This window comes from Bubalus bubalis, chromosome 4, assembly GCF_019923935.1.
Source record: "Bubalus bubalis isolate 160015118507 breed Murrah chromosome 4, NDDB_SH_1, whole genome shotgun sequence".
Lineage (NCBI taxonomy): Eukaryota > Metazoa > Chordata > Mammalia > Artiodactyla > Bovidae > Bubalus > Bubalus bubalis.
This window is the reverse complement of record NC_059160.1, coordinates 76,632,978-76,653,148: the sequence shown is the minus strand read 5'-3', so window position 1 is coordinate 76,653,148 and position 20,171 is coordinate 76,632,978. Positions and strand designations below refer to the sequence as shown.

At 38.8% G+C, this 20,171-nt stretch overlaps 1 protein-coding gene across 2 annotated transcripts in view; it reads right to left on the bottom strand.

Annotated features, from left to right (window-relative positions):
* MYRFL (myelin regulatory factor like) overlaps positions 1-19,673 on the bottom strand; it is a 123,941-nt gene extending 104,268 nt beyond the window's left edge. The window contains exon 1 of one of the 2 annotated variants that reach the window (XM_025283961.3): positions 18,689-19,673. In XM_025283961.3, the coding sequence (XP_025139746.3) occupies positions 18,689-18,734 (46 nt within the window). In that variant the 5' untranslated portion in view covers positions 18,735-19,673. The remainder of the gene's footprint in view (positions 1-18,688) is intronic. The other variant, XM_025283959.3, reaches the window with a different exon arrangement.
* Between the last annotated feature and the right edge of the window lie 498 nt (positions 19,674-20,171).

Sequence of the window (20,171 nt, the reverse complement as noted above, 5' to 3'; positions counted from 1 at the left end):
GAAATTACATTAGAATTGGGTGAATTTGTATCTGGGAGAACAACTGAACTCCAGCACACTAACCCAGAGAAAATCCTAAAACTTACTGTAAAAATGACTCTGCTCTTATCCTTCTCAATAAGGTTATTTGTAATTTGAACAAGTATAGAAAAGGCAAACCTGCCACATATACAGATGGCCCAAAGGAGAGGAACAAGGTGCAAATACAGTATAAAGGAGTCAGGTCACTAGAGATAGTCATACTGAGTGAGTTAAAGTCACTCAGTCATGTTTGACTCTCTGCAACCCCATGGACTATACAGTTCATGGAATTCTCCAGGCCAGAATAATGGAGTGGGTAGCCTTTCCCTTCTCCAAGGATCTTCCCAACCCAAGGATTGAACCCAGGTCTCCTGCATTACAGGCAGATTCTTTACCTGCTGAACCACAAGGGAAGTAAGACAGAAAAAGATAAATATTATATGATATTGATTATATGTGGAATTTTTTTTAATGGTACAAATGGTTCAGTTCAGTTCAATTGCTCAGTAGTCTCCAGCTCTTTGCGACCCCATGGACTGCAGCACACCAGGCTTCCCTGTCCATCACCAACTCCCAGAGCCTACTCAAACTCATGTCCATCACGTCAATGATGCCATCCAACCATCTCATCCTCTGTCTTTCCCTTCTCCTCCCGCCTTCAATCTTTCTCAGCATCAGGGTCTTTTCCAAAGAGTCGGTTCTTTGCATCAGATGGCCAAAGTACTGGAGTTTCAGCTTCAGCATCAGTCCTTCCAATGAATATTCAGGACTGATTTCCTTTAAGATTGACTGGTTGGATCTCCAAGGTACAAATGGACTTATTTACAAAACAGAAATAATAGAGTCACAGAAGTAGAAAATAAACTTAGGGGTACCAAGGGGGAAAGTGAGAGGATGGATAAATTGAGAGATTTATATACACAATTCTATTACTGTGGGCAGGAATCCCTCAGAAGAAATGGAGTAGCCATCATGGTCAACAAAAGAGTCTGAAATGCAGTACTTGGATGCAATCTCAAAAATGACAGAATGATCTCTGTTCGTTTCCAAGGCAAACCATTCAATATCACAGTAATCCAAGTCTATGCCCCAACCAGTAACGCTGAAGAAGCTGAAGTTGAACAGTTCTATGAAGACCTACAAGACCTTTTAGAACTAACACCCCAAAAAGATGTCCTTTTCATTATAGGGGTCTGGAATGCAAAAGTAGGAAGTCAAGAAACACCTGGAGTAACAGGCAAATTTGGCCTTGCAATACGGAATGAAGCAGGGCAAAGACTAAGAGAGTTCTGCCAAGAAAATGCACTGGTCATAACAAACACCCTCTTCCAACAACACAAGAGAAGACTCTATACATGGACATCACCAGATGGTCAACACCGAAATCAGATTGATTATATTCTTTGCAGCCAAAGATGGAGAAGCTCTATACAGTCAGCAAAAACAAGACCAGGAGCTGACTGTGGCTCAGACCATGAACTCCTTATTGCCAAATTCAGACCGAAATTGAAGAAAGTAGGGAAAACCACTAGACCATTCAGGTATGACCTAAATCAAATCCCTTATGATTATACAGTGGAAGTGAGACATAGATTTAAGGGACTAGATCTGATAGATAGAGTGCCTGATGAACTATGGAATGAGGTTCGTGACATTCTACAGGAGACAGAGATCAAGACCATTCCCATGGAAAAGAAATTCAAAAAAGCAAAATGGCTGTCTGGGGAGGCCTTACAAATAGCTGTGAAAAGAAGAGAAGCAAAAAGCAAAGGAGAAAAGGAAAGATATAAACATCTGAATGCAGAGTTCCAAAGAATAGCAAGAAGAGATAAGAAGGCCTTCTTCAGCGATCAATGCAAAGAAATAGAGGAAAACAACAGAAAGGGAAAGACTAGGGATCTCTTTAAGAAAATCAGAGATACCAAAGGAACATTTCATGCAAAGATGGGCTCAATAAAGGACAGAAATGGTATGGACCTAACAGAAGCAGAAGATATTAAGAAGAGGTGGCAAGAATACACAGAAGAACTGTACAAAAAACATCTTCACAACCCAGATAATCACGATGGTATGATCACTAACTTAGAGCCAGACATCCTGGAACATGAAGTCAAGTGGGCCTTAGAAAGCATCACTCCAAACAAAGCTAGTGGAGGTGATGGAATTCCAGTTGAGCTATTCCAAATCCTGAAAGATGATGCTGTGAAAGTGCTGCACTCAATACGCCAGCAACTTTGGAAAACTCAGCAGTGGCCACAGGACTGGAAAAGGTCAGTTTTCATTCCAATCCCAAAGAAAGGCAGTGCCAAAGAATGCTCAAACTGCTGCACAATGGCACTCATCTCACACGCTAGTAAAGTAATGCTCAAAATTCTCCAAGCCAGGCTTCAGCAATATGTGACCGTGAACTTCCTGATGTTCAAGCTGGTTTTAGAAAAGGCAGAGGAACCAGAGATCAAATTGCCAACATCCACTGGATCATGGAAAAAGCAAGAGAGTTCCAGAAAAACATCTATTTCTGCTTTATTGACTATGCCAAAGCCTTTGACTGTGTGGATCACAATAAACTGTGGAAAATTCTGAAAGAGATGGGAATACCAGACCACCTGATCTGCCTCTTGAGAAATCTGTATGCAGGTCAGGAAGCAACAGTTAGAACTGGACATGGAACAACAGAGTGGCTCCAAATAGGAAAAGGAGTTCGTCAAGGCTGTATATTGTCACCCTGTTTATTTAACTTATATGCAGAGTACATCATGAGAAACGCTGGACTGGAAGAAACACAAGCTGGATCAAGATTGCCGGGAGAAATATCAATAACCTCAGATATGCAGATGACACCACCCTTATGGCAGAAAGTGAAGAGGAACTAATAAGCCTCTTGATGAAAGTGAAAGTGGAGAGTGAAAAAGCTGGCTTAAATTTCAACATTCAGAAAACGAAGATCATGGCATCCAGTCCCATCACTTCATGGGAAATAGATGGGGAAACAGTGGAAACAGTGACAGACCTTATTTTTCTGGGCTCCAAAATCACTACAGATGGTGACTTCAGCCATGAAATTAAAGGATGCTTACTTCTCGGAAGGAAAGTTATGACCAACCTAGATAGCATATTCAAAAGCAGAGACATTACTTTGCCAACACAGGTTCGTCTAGTCAAGGCTATGGTTTTTCCAGTGGTCATGTATGGATGTGAGAGTTGGACTGTGAAGAAGGCTGAGCGCCGAAGAATTGATGCTTTTGAACTGTGGTGTTGGAGAAGACTCTTGAGAGTCCCTTGGACTGCAAGGAGATCCAAACAGTCCATTCTGAAGGAGATCAGCCCTGGGATTTCTTTGGAAGGAATGATGCTAAAGCTGAAGCTCCAATACTTTGGCCACCTCATGCGAAGAGTTGACTCATTGGAAAAGACTCTGATGCTGGGATGGATTGGGGGCAAGAGGAGAAGGGGACGACAGAGGATGAGATGCTGGATGGCATCACTGACTCAATGGACGTGAGTCTCAGTGAACTCTGGGAGTTGGTGATGGACACGGAGGCCTGGTGTGCTGCAATTCATGGGGTCGCAAAGAGTCGGACATGACTGAGAGACTGATCTGATCTGATATACACAATTCTATATATAAAATAGGTAACTAATAAGAATCTACTGTATATTACAGTGAACTCTCTTCAGTACTATAATGACCTATATGGAAATAGAATTTAAAAAGAGTGGATATATGTATATGTACAACTGATTCACTTTGTTGTACAGCAGAAACTAACACATTGTAAATCAACTATACTCCAATTTTTAAAAAGTCAGTCAGACTATACTACAAAGCTACAGTCATCAAGACAGTATGGTACTGGCACAAAGACAGAAATATAGATCAGTGGAACAAAACAGAAATCCCAGAGATGAATCCATGCACTTATGGACACCTTAGCTTTGACAAAGGAGGCAAAAATATACAATGGAGAAAAGACAATCTCTTTAACAAGTGGTTCTGGGAAAACTGGTCAACCACCTGTAAAAGAATGAAACTAGAACACTTCTAACACCATACACAAAAATAAACTCAAAATGGATTAAAGATCTAAATGTATGGCCAGAAACTATAAAACACCTAGAGGAAAACATAGGCAGAACTCTCTGACATAAATCACAGCAAGATCCTCTATGACCCACCTCCCAGAACAAAGGAAATAAAAGCAAAAATAAACAAATGGGATCTAATTAAACTTAAAAGCTTTTGCAAAACGAAGAAAACTATAAGCAAGGTGAGTGAAAAGACAGCCTTCAGAATGGGAGAAAATAATAGCAAATGAGGCAACTGACAAAAAATTAATCTCAAAAATATACAAGCAGCTCCTGCAGCTCAATACCAGAAAAATAAATGACCCAATCAAAAAATGGGCCAAAGCACTAAACAGACATTTCTCCAAAGAAGACATACAGGTGGCTAACAAACACATGAAAAGATGCTCAACATCACTCATTATCAGAGAAATACAAATCAAAACCACAATGAGGTACCATTTCACGCCAGTCAGAATGGCTACGATCCAAAAGTGTACAAGCAATAAATGCTGGAGAGGGTGTGGAGAAAAGGGAACCCTCTTACATTGTTGGTGGGAATGCAAACTAGTACAGACACTATAGAGAACAGTGTGGAGATTCCTTAAAAAACTGTAAACAGAGCTGCCATACAACCTAGCAATCCCACTGCTGGGCATACACACCAAGAAAACCAGAATTGAAAGAGACATGTGTACCCCAATATTCATCGCAGCACTGTTTACAATAGCCAGGATATGTAAGCAACCTAGATGTCCATTGGCAGACAAATGGATACGAAAGTTGTGTCACATATACACAATGGAATATTACGCAGCTATTAAAAAGAATGCATTTGAGTCAGTTCTAATGAGGTGGATGAAACTGGAGCCTGTTATACAGAGTGAAGTAAGCCAGAAAGAAAAACACCAATACGGTATACTAATGCATGTATATGGAATTTAGAAAGATGGTAATGATGACCCTATATACGAGACAGCAAAAGAGACACAGATATAAAGAACAGACTTTTGGACTCTGTGGGAGAAGGTGAGGGTGGAATGATTTGAGGGAATAACATTGAAACATGCATATTACCATAGGTGAAACAGATAGCCAGTCCAAGTTTGATGCCTGAAACAGCACTCAAAGCCGGTGCACTGGGACAACCCAGAGGGATGGGATGTGGAGGGAGGTGGAAGCGGGGATTTAGGACATGGGGGATACATGTACATCCATGGCTGATTCATGTCAATGTATGGCAAAACCCACCACAATATTGTAATTAGCCTCCAATTAAATTAATTAATTTAAATTTTAAAAAAATTCAGGTCAAATCTCAGCAAATGGACTGATGGCTGACTCTGACAAGATGAAATTTAGTAGCTTAAGCATTCAGCTTTCCATTGATTTTCTCCATTATGTAAATATGAGATGGGGAAACCTGAATTTTAAGTAAATGGATGATAGAGACATCAATTTAGTCTTGTCATCATGAAGAAGTATTGGGAAAACAAAGAAACAAATTTCCTCCTGAAATCATTGAGGACAGAACTGGGAGGGTAAGTCCCTGTTCCTGTAGGCACAGGTCCAGTATTAATGACCTGGGCCCCATACCTTAAGAGGAATGCCCACAAATTAGGATGTCTGAAGGAGAGCCAATAAAGTGAGAAAGAATCATAAGTCAAGCCACATACAAGATGCTCAATGGAGAAAAATATGAGTAATAACATATATAAGTAATAAAATAATAATAAACTTGGTAAATTTGCTGAGCACGTTTTATGTACCCATACCATGCAAAGAATTTTACATTTACTTTCTCACTCATTCCAAACAATAATTTTATTCTGCTAGATAGGTACAAGTATTATTCCTATTTTTCAGAAGAGCAAATAGTCTCAGGAAACTTAAGTAACTTGCTCAAGTAGCAATAACACAGTTGTCATTGCAGGGGTTCTTTTTTTTTATGGCAGGGGTTCTTATTGCAGTGTTTTCTACTATAACATAACATACATGTTCCTGAATAAACTTGGTTTCTGCAAAATCATGTGAAATAATGAATGAGTATGGGATAAACCACTCAAAAGCTAATAAAAACAAGAACATTCCTAGTAAAAATTTAAAGGACACATCAAGTTATAATTCATAGTTAAGTACTTCAGAAAACACAGGGATTCACCCTTTATAAAAAGGTTGTTAGAAGGAAGAGTTGTGGCCACCGAATGTTGAGGGAAGAGAAGAGGGAGGAGGCAAATGAAATTAGGATAACTGGTTTCCATCACCTGCATTAGTGCCTACCCTTCCTGTTCTCAAGGACTCTCCTTTGTCTGAACACATCAAGCTTCTGTTAGGAGGAAAAAAGGTAGAGTGTCTGCTGTTTACACCTTAGAAATATAGTTCTTTCAGCATTAACATTGTTACAATGCCATGTGACTGTGTCCTGAATTGCTTTTTTCACAAACTCAGTGTTGTTCAGTGTAAATAATAAATGATGGCTGATTGGCTCAGTACCTTTGGAGATCTGTCCTTGTGGCACAACTTCTGGTAGAATCATCTAACAATTCACGGGATTTAAGGTAGGAGAGGGAACTGGTCTGTTTACTCAGTTTTCATGACAGTATTTCAGTGTCTTCACTAACTGATCATCAAGCTCATACTTCTTCTCCTTTAAAATTAATTATTTGAAATATAAATTAAGCAAGATCCTCTGGCCTTTCTGGCAGCCTGGAGATCCGTTTTTCCAGATGCCTTCCAGCCATTCAGCATGAGTATTAAACTTTTATGCTGTGTCCATTTTCTCTTCAACAGCACATACTAATGTTAATACATACAGGAAAAATAAAACAAAAGAAGAGAAATAAAACACAATCAGCATGTTAACCATATTAATTTAACTGTGGAAGACAAATTTGGGAAACAGAAACCAATCACATTTCTTTTAAGTAGTATAGGAATACAACAAGGACTCTCTTTTATGTCCAAGATTTGAAGAATTATTGCTGTAGTTTATTCTATTTGTGCATGTGTTGGTCATGTCCAACTCTTTGCAACCCCGTGGCCTGTAGCCTGCCAGGCTCCTATGTCCATGGAATTCTCCAGGCAAGAGTACTGCAGTGGGTTGCCATTTCCTCCTCCAGGGGATCTTCCTGGCCCAGGGATAGAACTTGTGTCTCTTGCATCTCCTGAATTGGCAGGTGGATTCTTTACCAACCGTGCCACCTGGAATTCCTGGTTTTTTCTATTAGAAAGTCTAATTCTACTGAGGGTCAAAATAGAGGAGGAAGGGAAAGCAGAAGGAGGAAGAAGAAGGAGAAGGATGAGGAGGAAGACACCCCAAAGGAAGCAGAGCTAAAGTGGGGCTGCCCACCCACAGTCAACAGGAGAGTTGACTCATCTACAAATCAATGCCCCCTGGGCCTACACTGCACAGATTCAGGAAAATGTGACCAGGAAGCTGCTTGTCCTGTGGCTTTCAGTGTTCCTGCCTGTGTCAGCAAAGCCTTCCTTCCTGCCAACCCAGACAAAGGGGACAGACCAGCAGAGCACTGGCTGAGGGCCGAGTCTTTAGCCAGATGTAGGACAGACTCATGTCCTTTTCAATGCAAGAAATAAAAGAGATTTCTCCAGAAGACTTAGGATCTTGAAGAGAGATCAAGCTCAGATTTGTTTACTTGTTGATTTGGCAAATATGGTCAAATGCCCACTACTGTGCCAGTCCCCAGCTGCCGAGGCTATAGGAATGAATGAGACATAGTTCCTTACTACCAGGAGTCCACAGGAGATAGACACAGAAAAAGGTAATCCAGGCTTTGATGGGTGAAATGCAAAATGCCCTGGAATACACGGGAGCCCTGACAGGTGGATACTGAAGCAGGGACCCCGAGGGTGAACTAACTGCTGTTAGCCAGGTGAATGAAAAGGGGGAGGGTGTTCCAGAAGGAGGGAGCCCCATGTAACCTGGAGGTAAGAAAAGCAGGAGCTTTGGAAAATCACAAGCCAGTCAGACTTGGGTTTAACTCCAGTTCTTGAACCTCTTTGGGTCTGTTTCCTTATCTAAAAAAGAAGATAGGTTTTACCATCTTAGAGTGTCACTTGCAAACTAAAAGTGATAACATATATAATCCCACTACGAACAGACTGTACTCAGGCTCCCCTGAACTTTTTTCAGTGAGGTCTATTTCCATGTTTCTCTCTTCATTTTGCAGTTTTAGCAAGAATCCTGATAAATCAGTTTAACCAGAATTCCTTGTCCTTCAGATCTGATCACCCTTGATGTCAATCCAGCCCCTCATCCTCCCCCATCCCCTAGGTCACCATCTGACCGCCCAGCCTGCTTTCAGGAAGAATCTCCTTAGGTCAATTTATGAACAATCTCCCCCCTTACCCTGCTCCCTGACTATAAATTCCCACTTGCGGTATTGGGAGTTGAGCTCAGTCTCCTTCCCTCACTGCAAAATTCCACCCCAGTGGTTATTACTTGCTATAACAGCCCTTCTCTTGAATAAAGTCCTCCTTTATTATGCTTTGTGCTTCCCAGCTGGCTCACTGGTAAAGAATCTGTCTGCCAATGCAGGAGACAAGAGTTTGATCCCTGGTTTGGGAAAATCCCCTGGAGAAAGAAATAGCAACCCACTCCAGTATTCTTAACTGGGAAATCCATGGAGAGAGGAGCCCAGCAGTCTACAGTCTATGAGAGTGAGAAAGAGTCAGACATGACTTAGAGACTAAACAGCAACAAAACCATGCTTTAACAAGAGGCATTGAATTTTTTTTCTTTAATACTACTAGTGTTTGACACATAATGAATATTCTTTCCCTGCCTATCCCTTCTCTGTTCCTCATCCCCACCCCCAAACACAGGATTTTTGTAACTTGACAGATTTGTTTCAAAGCAAAAAGATTCTCTAATCCACCAGGGAAGGAAAAAGAGGATCTTTGTGTCCACATTTTGCCTCTATAGAGTCTCACACACAGAATGCATATGGAGCAAGAGGAGTAAAATTCTCAATAATGCTTTTTCACTATTTTAATATGCATAATGAGACAAATAACCATGCAGATTTAAAAAGCTATTCCCATACATGCTTTTATAAGCTTTTAAAAATATAAATTTTACTAGAGTATTTTACAGGATATTATATTTTTTTTATTCACTTTGGATTTCTAACCTTTACTTACTAATTCAGTTCAGTTCAGTCACTCAGTCATGTCCAGCTCTTTGCGACCCCATGAATCGCAGCACGCCAGGCCTCCCTGTCCATCACCAACTCCTGGAGTTCACTCAAACTCATGTCCATCTAGTTGGTGATGCCATCCAGCCATCTCATCCTCTGTCGTCCCCTTCTCCTCCTGCCCCCAATCCCTCCCAGCATCAGAGTCTTTTCCAGTGAGTCAACTCTTCGCATGAGGTGGCCAAAGTATTGGAGTTTCAGCTTCAGCATCAGTCCTTCCAAAGAACACCCAGGACTGGTCTCCTTTAGAATGGACTGTTTGGATCTCCTTGCAGTCCAAGTGACTCTCAAGAGTCTTCTCCAACACCACAGTTCAAAAGCATCAATTCTTCGGCGCTCAGCCTTCTTCACAGTCCAACTCTCACATCCATACATGACCACTGGAAAAACCATAGCCTTGACTAGATGGACCTTTGTTGGCAAAGTAATATCTCTGCTTTTGAATATGCTATCTAGGTTGGTCATAACTTTCCTTTCAAGGAGTAAGCATCTTTCAATTTCATGGCTGCAATCACCATCTACAGTGATTTTGGAGCCCAGAAAAATAAAGTCTGCCACTGTTTCCAGTTTCCCCATCTATTTCCCATAAAGTGATGGGACCAGATGCCATGATCTTAGTTTTCTGAATGTTGAGATTTAGCCCAACTTTTTCACTCTCCTCTTTGACTTTCATCAAGATTATCTACATTTAAAAACAATAGAAGTAACTAAAACTTTGAAACCTTTCAAAGAAGTAGAGAATACAATTTTGTTATGGGAAGCTCAAAGCCAGCTTCCCAAACCCTGCCAATCCATGGCTGAATAACCTGTTTGAGGTCAGTGGTTACCAAAGTCAGCAGAAAACATTTTATGTTTTTTTATTACATTTTATGTATTTTTATGTATTTTAAAGTGCCCCAGCCTTTTCCAAAAGACAACTGATAGATCAAAGAACCAGTTTTCTTACAGGGAGAACATCACAGAACAGAAGTAAAATGAAACAAGTTCTCTCCTTAAAGTGAATTTGCAGTGCCCCAACTTCAGAACTTCTTACAGATTTACTATGAAGTTAGCATAAATGCTTTAGTCCATTCAAGAACAGACAATAATAACAATTTATTCCTTTTAGCTTTGATTCTATCCCCAATCAAGGAAAGCCCACAAAACACAAATATTAAGTTTCATTATTCTGGTTTTTTTTTTTTTCTAAAAAATGTTGATTTCAAGATCAACATGGAAAAGCTGAACCTTTTGCAATAAAAGGAACTACTCAGTACTTTGTCCTTTGTTGCTTGGCAACTAAAGGCTATAAATGGATTTTATGATTATAAAGGCTCTAGAATTAATGTGAACATGTAAAAGTTGTAATAACTCCATGGGGACAGAAGTATTACTTTGAAAAAAAAATGTATGTAGCTTTTACTCGTTCTTGTTTCAAAATAAATAGAATAATTTTGTTCCTTCACACTTGTAAATGCTATAATTAAAAATCAATAACTATCATTTACCTCATCATTTCAATATTTTATCATTAATGCTCACAACCCCAAGAGGTAGGTGTTATTATCCCCATTTCACAGATGGAGAAAACTAAAACTTTAAAATGTTAACTTAGGGGACTTCCCTGCTGATCCAATGGCTAAGACTCTGAGTTCCCAAGGCAGGGGGCCTGGGTTCAATCCCTGGTCAGAAAACTAGATCCCGCATGCCACAACTAAGCGTTCACATACCACAGCTAAAGACCTCGCATGCCTCAATAAAGATTGAATGCCTCAGCTAAGAACTGACACAGCAAATTTTTTTTAAAGTTGAGATGACTTTAAAAAAATGAAAAATAAAGAGTATAAATAGTATGATCCTAATAAACACACCACAAGATCAACACCAAAATGTGAAGAGCTGTTATCACTAAATGGTGTGATTAACAGTGATAACTATTTCTTATTTTAGGTTATCTGTCTTTCCCACAACTGTCCATGTATTCAATGCTTAGCTCCCAAGAAATTGTGGAGTCTTCAGGAAGGTGACTTCTAACTCCCAAGTTGAGAAGTTTGACATCAATAACACCAAAGAAAGTGGTGGAGTCTCTGCTCAGAAGCATTTGTCTGAGTAATTTTGTTCCAGGATTCCCTAGAGTTGCTAATAACGCTGGCAGGTCTCAAATGTAGGATGTGTGCGGTGACAGAAGTTAGCTCTGACCTAGTTATAGCACATTTTAAATTCTAATAAAATCGCCTTCACCTTGGGGATCCCAGAATGAAAGAATAAAGGATTTTTTTTTCTTAATGGCAGCAAGCCCATACTTCTTTGTTCTGGATGCTTCATGATAAGGTAACATAGTTTCTAACCACTTTCCAGCATCAGATAGAAGTGTTCAGATAATTATAAGCTGCTTGAATTATCTGGGTGGTTCTTCTTGTCCTTGATGTGTTCTTGTTCCCAGTCTCCTGAAAAGTCTATACTGTTTCCGAACAGAAACAGAGGCGATCTCATCAATAAACAAGGAGCTCCTATCTCCGTGTGATAATTTCAGAAATACTAGGATGCAACATGATGTCTAAAATTCCACCATGAGAGATCAACCAAACCTACCCTTAGAGAAGGTAATCTTTTTGATTCATTTGATCAAAACAACTGTGTTCTATGAAAGTACATTGGAAACAAAATGCTTTAGAGATGTCAGGTGGCATCAGATCTTTCACCATTTGTACCTTCTGTGCAAACTCAGGTTTTATTGGGACAGAAGGAAGAGGGAATAAGGATGCTAGTTTGTGAGAGGTGAGAAAGTGGTGGTCCTAAAGTGAATGAAAGACAAAGATTGAGAGACTGGTCAAAGACACCCTTTACCCGCAAGACTCTTCGCCAGGGCCAGCCCTCTACACTGCATTCAGTTGCTCAGAGCTTCTGATTCCAACCACAGGAATTCAGAAACATCAACCAATCAGAGTTGGTTTCACTTTTGGAGAAGTAATATACAGGAATCACTTGAGACATTTATGACTTTACCTTTGGTAATAATGGAATCTGAGGCTTTCCACCAACCGGCAGCATTTTGTATAATCTGCCTCTGTTTTATTCACTGAACCTTTATGCTGTGTGTGTGTTAGTCACTCAGTTGGGCCTGACTCTTTGAGGCCCCATGGACAGTCGCCCACCAGGCTCCTTTGTCGATGGGATTTTCTAGGCAAGAATACTGCAGTGGGTTGCCATTCCCTTCTCCAGGGGATCTTCCCAATGCAGGGATCAAACCTGCATCTCCTGCATTGCAAGCAGATTCTTTATCATATGCTAGTTTTTCTTCTTCTCATATCTGAACTTACTAGATGTGCCTAACCTAGAGTTTAAACTACTGAGTAGAATAATCTTCATCCATTTATTCTATAAGTATTTCTGTCTACTGTATGCTGACACCATATAGGCACTTTTCCAAGCTACATTTCTCTTGTCTCAACAATTCTCCCAACGCCTTGGAGACTTGATGACTTTGACGCCTTTCTAGACGCCTTTCTAGATGTTCTATCTGGGGTCAGTCCCTTGAGTCACTGCTTTTCTGCTCCAGAGTTTTCAGCATTTTCTTCACTTCCAAGAAAACTTAGCACCTCCATAATAATCCTGTACAACTCACGTGTAGCAGATGTTTTTGCCTAAATCCCTACCACCCTACTTTAATAATAGGTAATTAGAAATTTAAATCTTAAGCAGAGAGAGGAGGGCAGGAAATATATTGACGCTTGTTTGACAGCAGCTTCCTGCAGGGCCTGTTCTTCCTCTTAGTTCTCAGGAGCTGTTCAGTGCTTCCCGCACATGCACAGCTTCTGCTTCTAGGAGATACCTTTCAACCCTCAAACTTCAATAGGTGAGTAGGAGTTTCTTCAGCTAGTTTCCATCTTCTGCTTTTCCATGTGATTCACTCTTAGGAGACTCGGCCCTCCATGTCTGCGAGTCACACATTTGCAGATTTCAACCAACCAAGGATGGAAAATATTTGGGAAAAAAGATCCCAGAAAGTTCCACAAAGCAAAACTTGATTTTGCCACATTCTAGCAACTACTCACATAGTATTTACCTTGTACTGGGTATTATAAATAATCTATAGATTATTTAAAGTATGATGTACATAAGTTAATATGCAAATACTATTGCCATTTTATATAAGAGACTTGAGCATTTGTGGATTTTGGTATCAGAGGGACTGGATACTGAAGGACAACTGTATGTAGTTTTTCCATTTCTGCTCAGTCAGGGCAGGAATCTCCTCTTTATTTCATGATAAGCCAACAAGCATTTGAGAACCTACTTCCAGACCCTGTGAAGAGGATGAGCTAAATAGCTTCTCACCAACTTAGAAAATTTCTTCTTAAAGATTAAATTAATGAACTATAAAATATTCTCAAATTAGCTTTTATAAACTAAAAGCTAGTTTAAAATGATTCCCACGGGAAATAAAAGATGAATCTTGATATCATAGTAGTCCAAAAGAAATACCCATAGGGAAACAAATTTAGAATGTAAGGTCACAGCTATCAAAATGAGTGAAATAAACTGAGGGATGGGATATAACATACTTTATGTCATATTCATTTTTTACCCAGGAAGTTGTAAGAATTAAATGAGATAATGGTGTAAAGTGAATGGAATAGTACTTCAGTTCAGTTCAGTCACTCAGTTTTGTCCGACTCTTTGTGACCCCATGAATCGCAGCACGCCAGGCCTCCCTGTCCATCACCAGCTCCCGGAGTTCACCCAAACTCATGTCCATCGAGTCGGTGATGCCATCCAGCCATCTCATCCTCTGTCGTCCCCTTCTCCTCCTGCCCCCAATCCCTCCCAGCATCAGAGTCTTTTCCAGTGAGTCAACTCTTCGCATGAGGTGGCCAAAATATTGGCATTTCGGTTTTAGCATCAGTCCTTCCAAAGAAATCTCAGGACTGATTTCCTTTAGGATGGACTGATTGGATTTCCTTGCAGTTCAAGGGACTCTCAAGAGTCTTCTCCAACACCACAGCTCAAAAGCAACAATTCTTAGGCGCTCAGCTTTCTTCACAGTCCAACTCTCACATCCATACATGACTACTAGAAAAACCATAGCCTTGACTAGATGGACCTTTGTTGGCAAAGTAATGTCTCTGCTTTTGAATATGCTGTCTAGGTTGGTCATAACTTTCCTTCCAAGGAGTAAGAGTTTTTTAATTTTATGGCTGCAATCACCATCTGCAGTGATTTTGGAGCCCAGAAAAATAAAGTCTGCCACTGTTTCCCCATCTATTTCCCGTGAAGTGATGGGACCAGATGCCATGATCTTAATTTTCTGAATGTTGAGCTTTAAGCCAACTTTTTCACTCTCCTCTTTCACTTTCATCAAGAGGCTTTTTAGTTCCTCTTCACTTTCTGCCATAAGGGTTAAGACGCCTAGTAAATGTTCAGTAAACATTATTAATCTGGTTTGAATTTAAGATAAAACAAAATCTAAGTTAACTAACTTAAAACTTGGCAAGTGTTAAAGGATATATATTTTTAAAGATAAAATCATGACTTAAACAAATAAAAGATGAACACATGTCAAAGATTTTTATTTACTTAATTAAGGAAATTAAGATGTTAGAACTGTTTCAAGGAATATTCAAACAGCCGATCTAGATCTAGGTATCTAGAAAGATGAACAAAGATAGATAGATGGATAGATAGATCTATATAGGTATATAGATAGATAAGCAGATAGATAATCTAAGTCTAGCTATGCTATGGAATGAATTTAATAATAATTGGAAACTTGGGTTTTACTGAAACTGTTGTTGTTTAGTTGCTCAGTCGTGTCTGACTACTTTTGCAACCCCGTGGACTGTAGCCCGCCAGGCTCCTCTATCCATGGGATTTCCCAGGCAAGAGTATTGGAGCAAGTTGCCATTTCCTACTCCGCTGAAACTCTACTGAAACTATTGATCCCCAAAAGGAGATAATTGATTTACATATCTATAGACAAAATTCATTGCATTGATATCAATCATCTACAATTTACAGAGTTTCAGAATAGCTCTAAAACAGTAAAAGGTGAAAATCCCATAGAATTTGATAGCCCAGAGGACATGATGCAGGCATAGTTTTCTTTTTTTTTTTTTTTTAATTTTATTTTATTTTTAAACTTTACATAACTGTATTAGTTTTGCCAAATATCAAAATGAATCCGCCACAGGTTTTCTGTGGAAGATACCCAGTAATCTTTTTTTCATCCATGTCAATGTCTTTTACAATTTTTCTTTATGCAAAAAAGAGACTCTAACAGAAGAGTTTTGCAGAATTAAATCCAATGCCCTTTATTTAAGATAACCTATGACATAGTACATTCCAAGTTTGAAGCACTGAGATAATAAAGAAGAAACTAAAAATCTCAATAGTCCTACTGCTAAGAGATAACTACTCTAATACTTGTAGTGTAATCATCCAGTTTTACCATGTATATGTGCATGTGTGTATATATAGTATATGTGCATGCATATGTGTATATATAGTAACTCTTTTCAGGTCAATTTAAATAAACTCTGTTCTAGAAATATATATATATATAATTATAATATACCAATTTTTAACCCATGTTTCTGCTTTACATCATTAATATTTTCCTTATCATCATCATTTTTACTAACTATAAAATATTCCATTATATAAAAGAACTATAATATTTTTAACTAATTCACCACTACTATAAGTTGTAATCAATTTTTGGTTGTTATACATAAAATAATGTGCCTCTCCTCTGACAACTTTTCTCTTGCAGTGATATCAGCTTTATTAAAAAAACAAATATTTCACATAATATCTGAGCTTCCAGTGGATGTTGGGATCCCTGGAGAATGTGATCCACCTCTTCTGCTTTAGTTGATGGGACTACTTATTGCATCATTGGCAGGCAATAAAATGAGGCTTGCCAGTTGCCTAGAACCACTCTTTGTTCTTGTCATTTTCCTGAGACACACAGTAAAGATTTAGCATAATCAGCATGAACTCTGACGTTCAAGGTCATTTAATTCACAATGATATTGGCAGTCCAGATACTTTTTAATACAAAAGTGTTCATAAGGAAAAATATATTATTTAGGATTCAGTTTATTAGAATGAAGAGTTTGAGGAAATGAAAAATTAGCTTTCAGGTGGGTAACAAATTAAGAAAACTTTTCTTGTTTTTCAGACCTTAGTTTTTTATATGAGACTGCACATGGACGGAGGAGCCTGGTGGGCTGCAGTCCATGGGGTCGCTAAGAGTCAAGACACGACTGAGCAACTTCACTTTCACTTTTCACTTTCATGCACTGGAGAAGGAAATGGCAACCCACTCCAGTGTTCTTGCCTGGAGAATCCCAAGGACAGGGGAACCTGGTGGGCTGCCGTCTCTGGGGTCGCACAGAGTCAGACACGACTGAAGTGACTTAGCAGCAGCAGCAGCAGCACTTAATTGGAAGGTGATATATAAACAGGAGAACAACATATAACTGGCCCTCCTCATGAGAATAGCATATCCAATTTTGCTGTCCTCATTCTAAGGAATATCTGAGAAAGGAAATCATAATCTAAGGGAAATTCTTCAAAGCTCTACAGGCTTCAAAGAGGTGATTGTTGGACTTGGCACACAGTCAGTGATAGATATTTGCTGAATAGGTAATAAAAAATTGACAACCAGCCCTGTGATTTTCAAGGGGAGGGGAATCACTTAAATAACTAGTACTATTTTTTTATTTCAAAATTCACCATCTTTTCAATCTATTCATTCAAAGATAATGTAAGAAAACACTGACCATTTTATTCTCTTTCCATGGAGAAATTATTCCTCCCCAGTTAAAAAGTCTCCAAAAGGAGCCCAAGTTTAGTTTGGGCTAAGAAAGATACAATAATAAGATTTTTGTAACCAGCTATAGAGAGGATTTGTGGAAACTATATCCCCAAAAACTTCAGAAAATAGCATGAACAAGGACAACGTAGTGACCCTATAGATATGATAGCACCACCAAAAAACAGGTAGACCAGATGAACTTTTCAGGTTTTCTCCAGCTCTGGAATAAAACTAGGTAGGTTTTGTGCTTTTAGAAAATGAATGGTTTCTCTAAAATAAAGCAGATATAACTGTAGCTCGGAGCTTTCTACTCTATTCAAATGAAAGTTGCATAGGATATAAAATCAGGCGACAACAATTGAGCCACATTATTGTACCTACTGTGTGACCCAAGTGGACATATTGACTTGGACACTGTCGGAGATAGAATATAACGAGATAGATTATAGATCTAGAGTAACACAATACTTCTCTAGGTCCTATATTTTTCTTGCCCCATCTGGCAAAATTCAAGCCATTGGACCTACTGAACTGTGCTAATGCCTTCTGACAGTGACCTAGAATCTCACTGTTTCTCTGGTAGAAACACTCTTTAGTGTTTGACACAATATGGTCATTCAACTTTTAAACGTCTATTATTTGTCAGGCACTTTACTAATCACAAGAAATGCCAAAAGCACTTTCTCAATATGCTGCTAACTGCCCTTGGGATTCTGTGAGTGAGCAGGTCTGCCCTCAATTATTCTCATACTCTCTCCTGGGAAATACCTGGAAATGTGCAAACGCTCTGGCCACATTTCCTGTTCCATGGAAGTCCGAGCATGGCTAACTGATAAGGAACTCTAGCTGCACTAGTGTGCAGCCTCCCAGTGGCTCCCTAAAAGATGGCACAAGAAGGCAAGGCCTTGCTGACATTTCCAGTGGCCCCATCATGAGAATATCAACCCAACTAAATATGAGAAGTGCTACCGCCATTTCAGGTTTTTAGAAAAAAGAAAATCTGTGAAACCATGTCATATAGTAAGCCTCCCCTTGGGGAGAAAGATACTTACCCTCAAAAACAAATCATCACTCAATAGTTACATATTTTTTAAGTGTTATGAAAAACACAGATGGGAATGGGGAAAGAGGTGCTTCTTTGCTGTTAGGCTGTTTTGTATTTAATTATACCAAGAGAAAAATTGTCTTAGTAAACTTTTACGTTTTTGTTGTGCTATATTCAATAATTTTAGAAGAAAAGTAGTATCTTATTTAGAAGTAAGTAGTAAGTATCTTTCTAGCTTTATGAAACATAGGGATTGGAAAAAAATCTAGCATAGGACAGAGACAAATTCTAGTACCATAGGAATGCTGACATCTTGATTCTTTTAATAACGAAGCTATAAGATGGAAATCCTGAATATTCAAAAATCACTATCTACACCACTGATTTTTTGCTACAAACACAACAAACAAACCTGAACTTCTGACTTTAGAACAGTTAGTACAATTACATTTCTTTGAAAGCCAAGATTAAGTGAATTCCAAAAAGGTGAAACAGTGATTGTAAGCAATGTCATCTCCCAGGTGTTGAAAACAGGTCTCTTACCTTCAAAGAACTGTTGGAGGGCCTCGTTTTCGCCTACCACATCCATGGTACTGTGGTCTCGGTTGTTACTTCCTCCTGGAACAACTACCAGATCTCAGGAATGAAGTTGCTCTCCTCTTGGCTCGAAGCCTATGAATGCTCTTGAAAATTTTTCATTTTCTTTTTATTGGAGTGAAGCATCTCTTCAGCCATTGAACTGTGCCCAAAAAGATGGTCAAGTTTTCAAATGTGATTATAAAGCCAGAAGGATCTGCAAGCACGCAGAAGGAAAATTCATGAAGAGGGAAGTGGTAGCAAGTCCATCTATCTTACTGTAGGGAACTGCTTCTACTCTGCCTTTTGTCTTTGTTTTAAAGACCTTTGTCCTCAGTGACACATGTAATTACATAAATGGGCAATAAATACATAGTCTTATCTCCTATGTGTCCTTTTACACCAATATATTTATATCTCTGCTTCTATCAACCAGAGCAATTTAGCTACAACTAAGCAAAGATACAGCTGATTTTTTCTTTTTACCTAGAGAAAGGGGGCAAATAATTATAATCACTTTCATAGACATGAAGACTTGTGAAAAAGAAAAGTTAGGGTTTGTTAAATATTTCCATATCTACCCATAGTGCAAACTTAAACTCCTTAATACACACCTAGTCCATTTCCTCCAGCGTATTTCCTTAGAAAGTATAAGCCATAAAATATGAGAAGTCCCTCTAATGAGCAATAGAACTTTATTTCTGATTTTGTAATTCTTACAACTAAGTACATGACTGACTGTTAGCTGGTTTTATTCCTAAATATAAAGTTATACCCAAATAACTGTTTTGTTTTCATTGCTTAGCTATTAACTTATTATTAGATAAAAAAGAATATAGTTAGGAAATTAAACCAGGTCTTTTGGCTTCTTCCTTTTTCCCTAAGTTTATTTTGAAAGTTTTTAACCTATAGAAAAACTGAAGGAATAGTACAATGAAGTACCCTATATTCTTCAGCTAGATTTAGTAATTACTAATATTTTCCCTTATTGTTCACTTAAGAAAGGCTTCTTAAGTGAACAATGCAAAGAAACAGAGGAAAACAATAGAATGGGAAAGACTAGAGATCGATTCAAGAAAATTAGAGATACCAAGGGAACATTTCACGCAAAGATGGGTAAAAGGACAGAAATAATACGTACCTAACAGAAGCAGAAGATATTAATAAGAAGTGAAAGAATACACAGAACTACAGAAAAAAAAACTCTTAATGACGTGGAAACCACAATGGTGTGATCACTCACCTAGAGCCAGACATTCTAGAGTGTGAAATCAAGTGAGCCTTAGGAAGCATTATTATGAACAAAGCTGGTGGAGGTGATGGAATTCCGGCTGAGCTATTTCAAATCTAAAAGATGATTCTGTTAAAGTGTTGTACTCAATATGCCAAAAAATTTGAAAAACACAATGGCCACAGGACTGGAAAAGGTCAGTTTTCATTCTAATCCCAA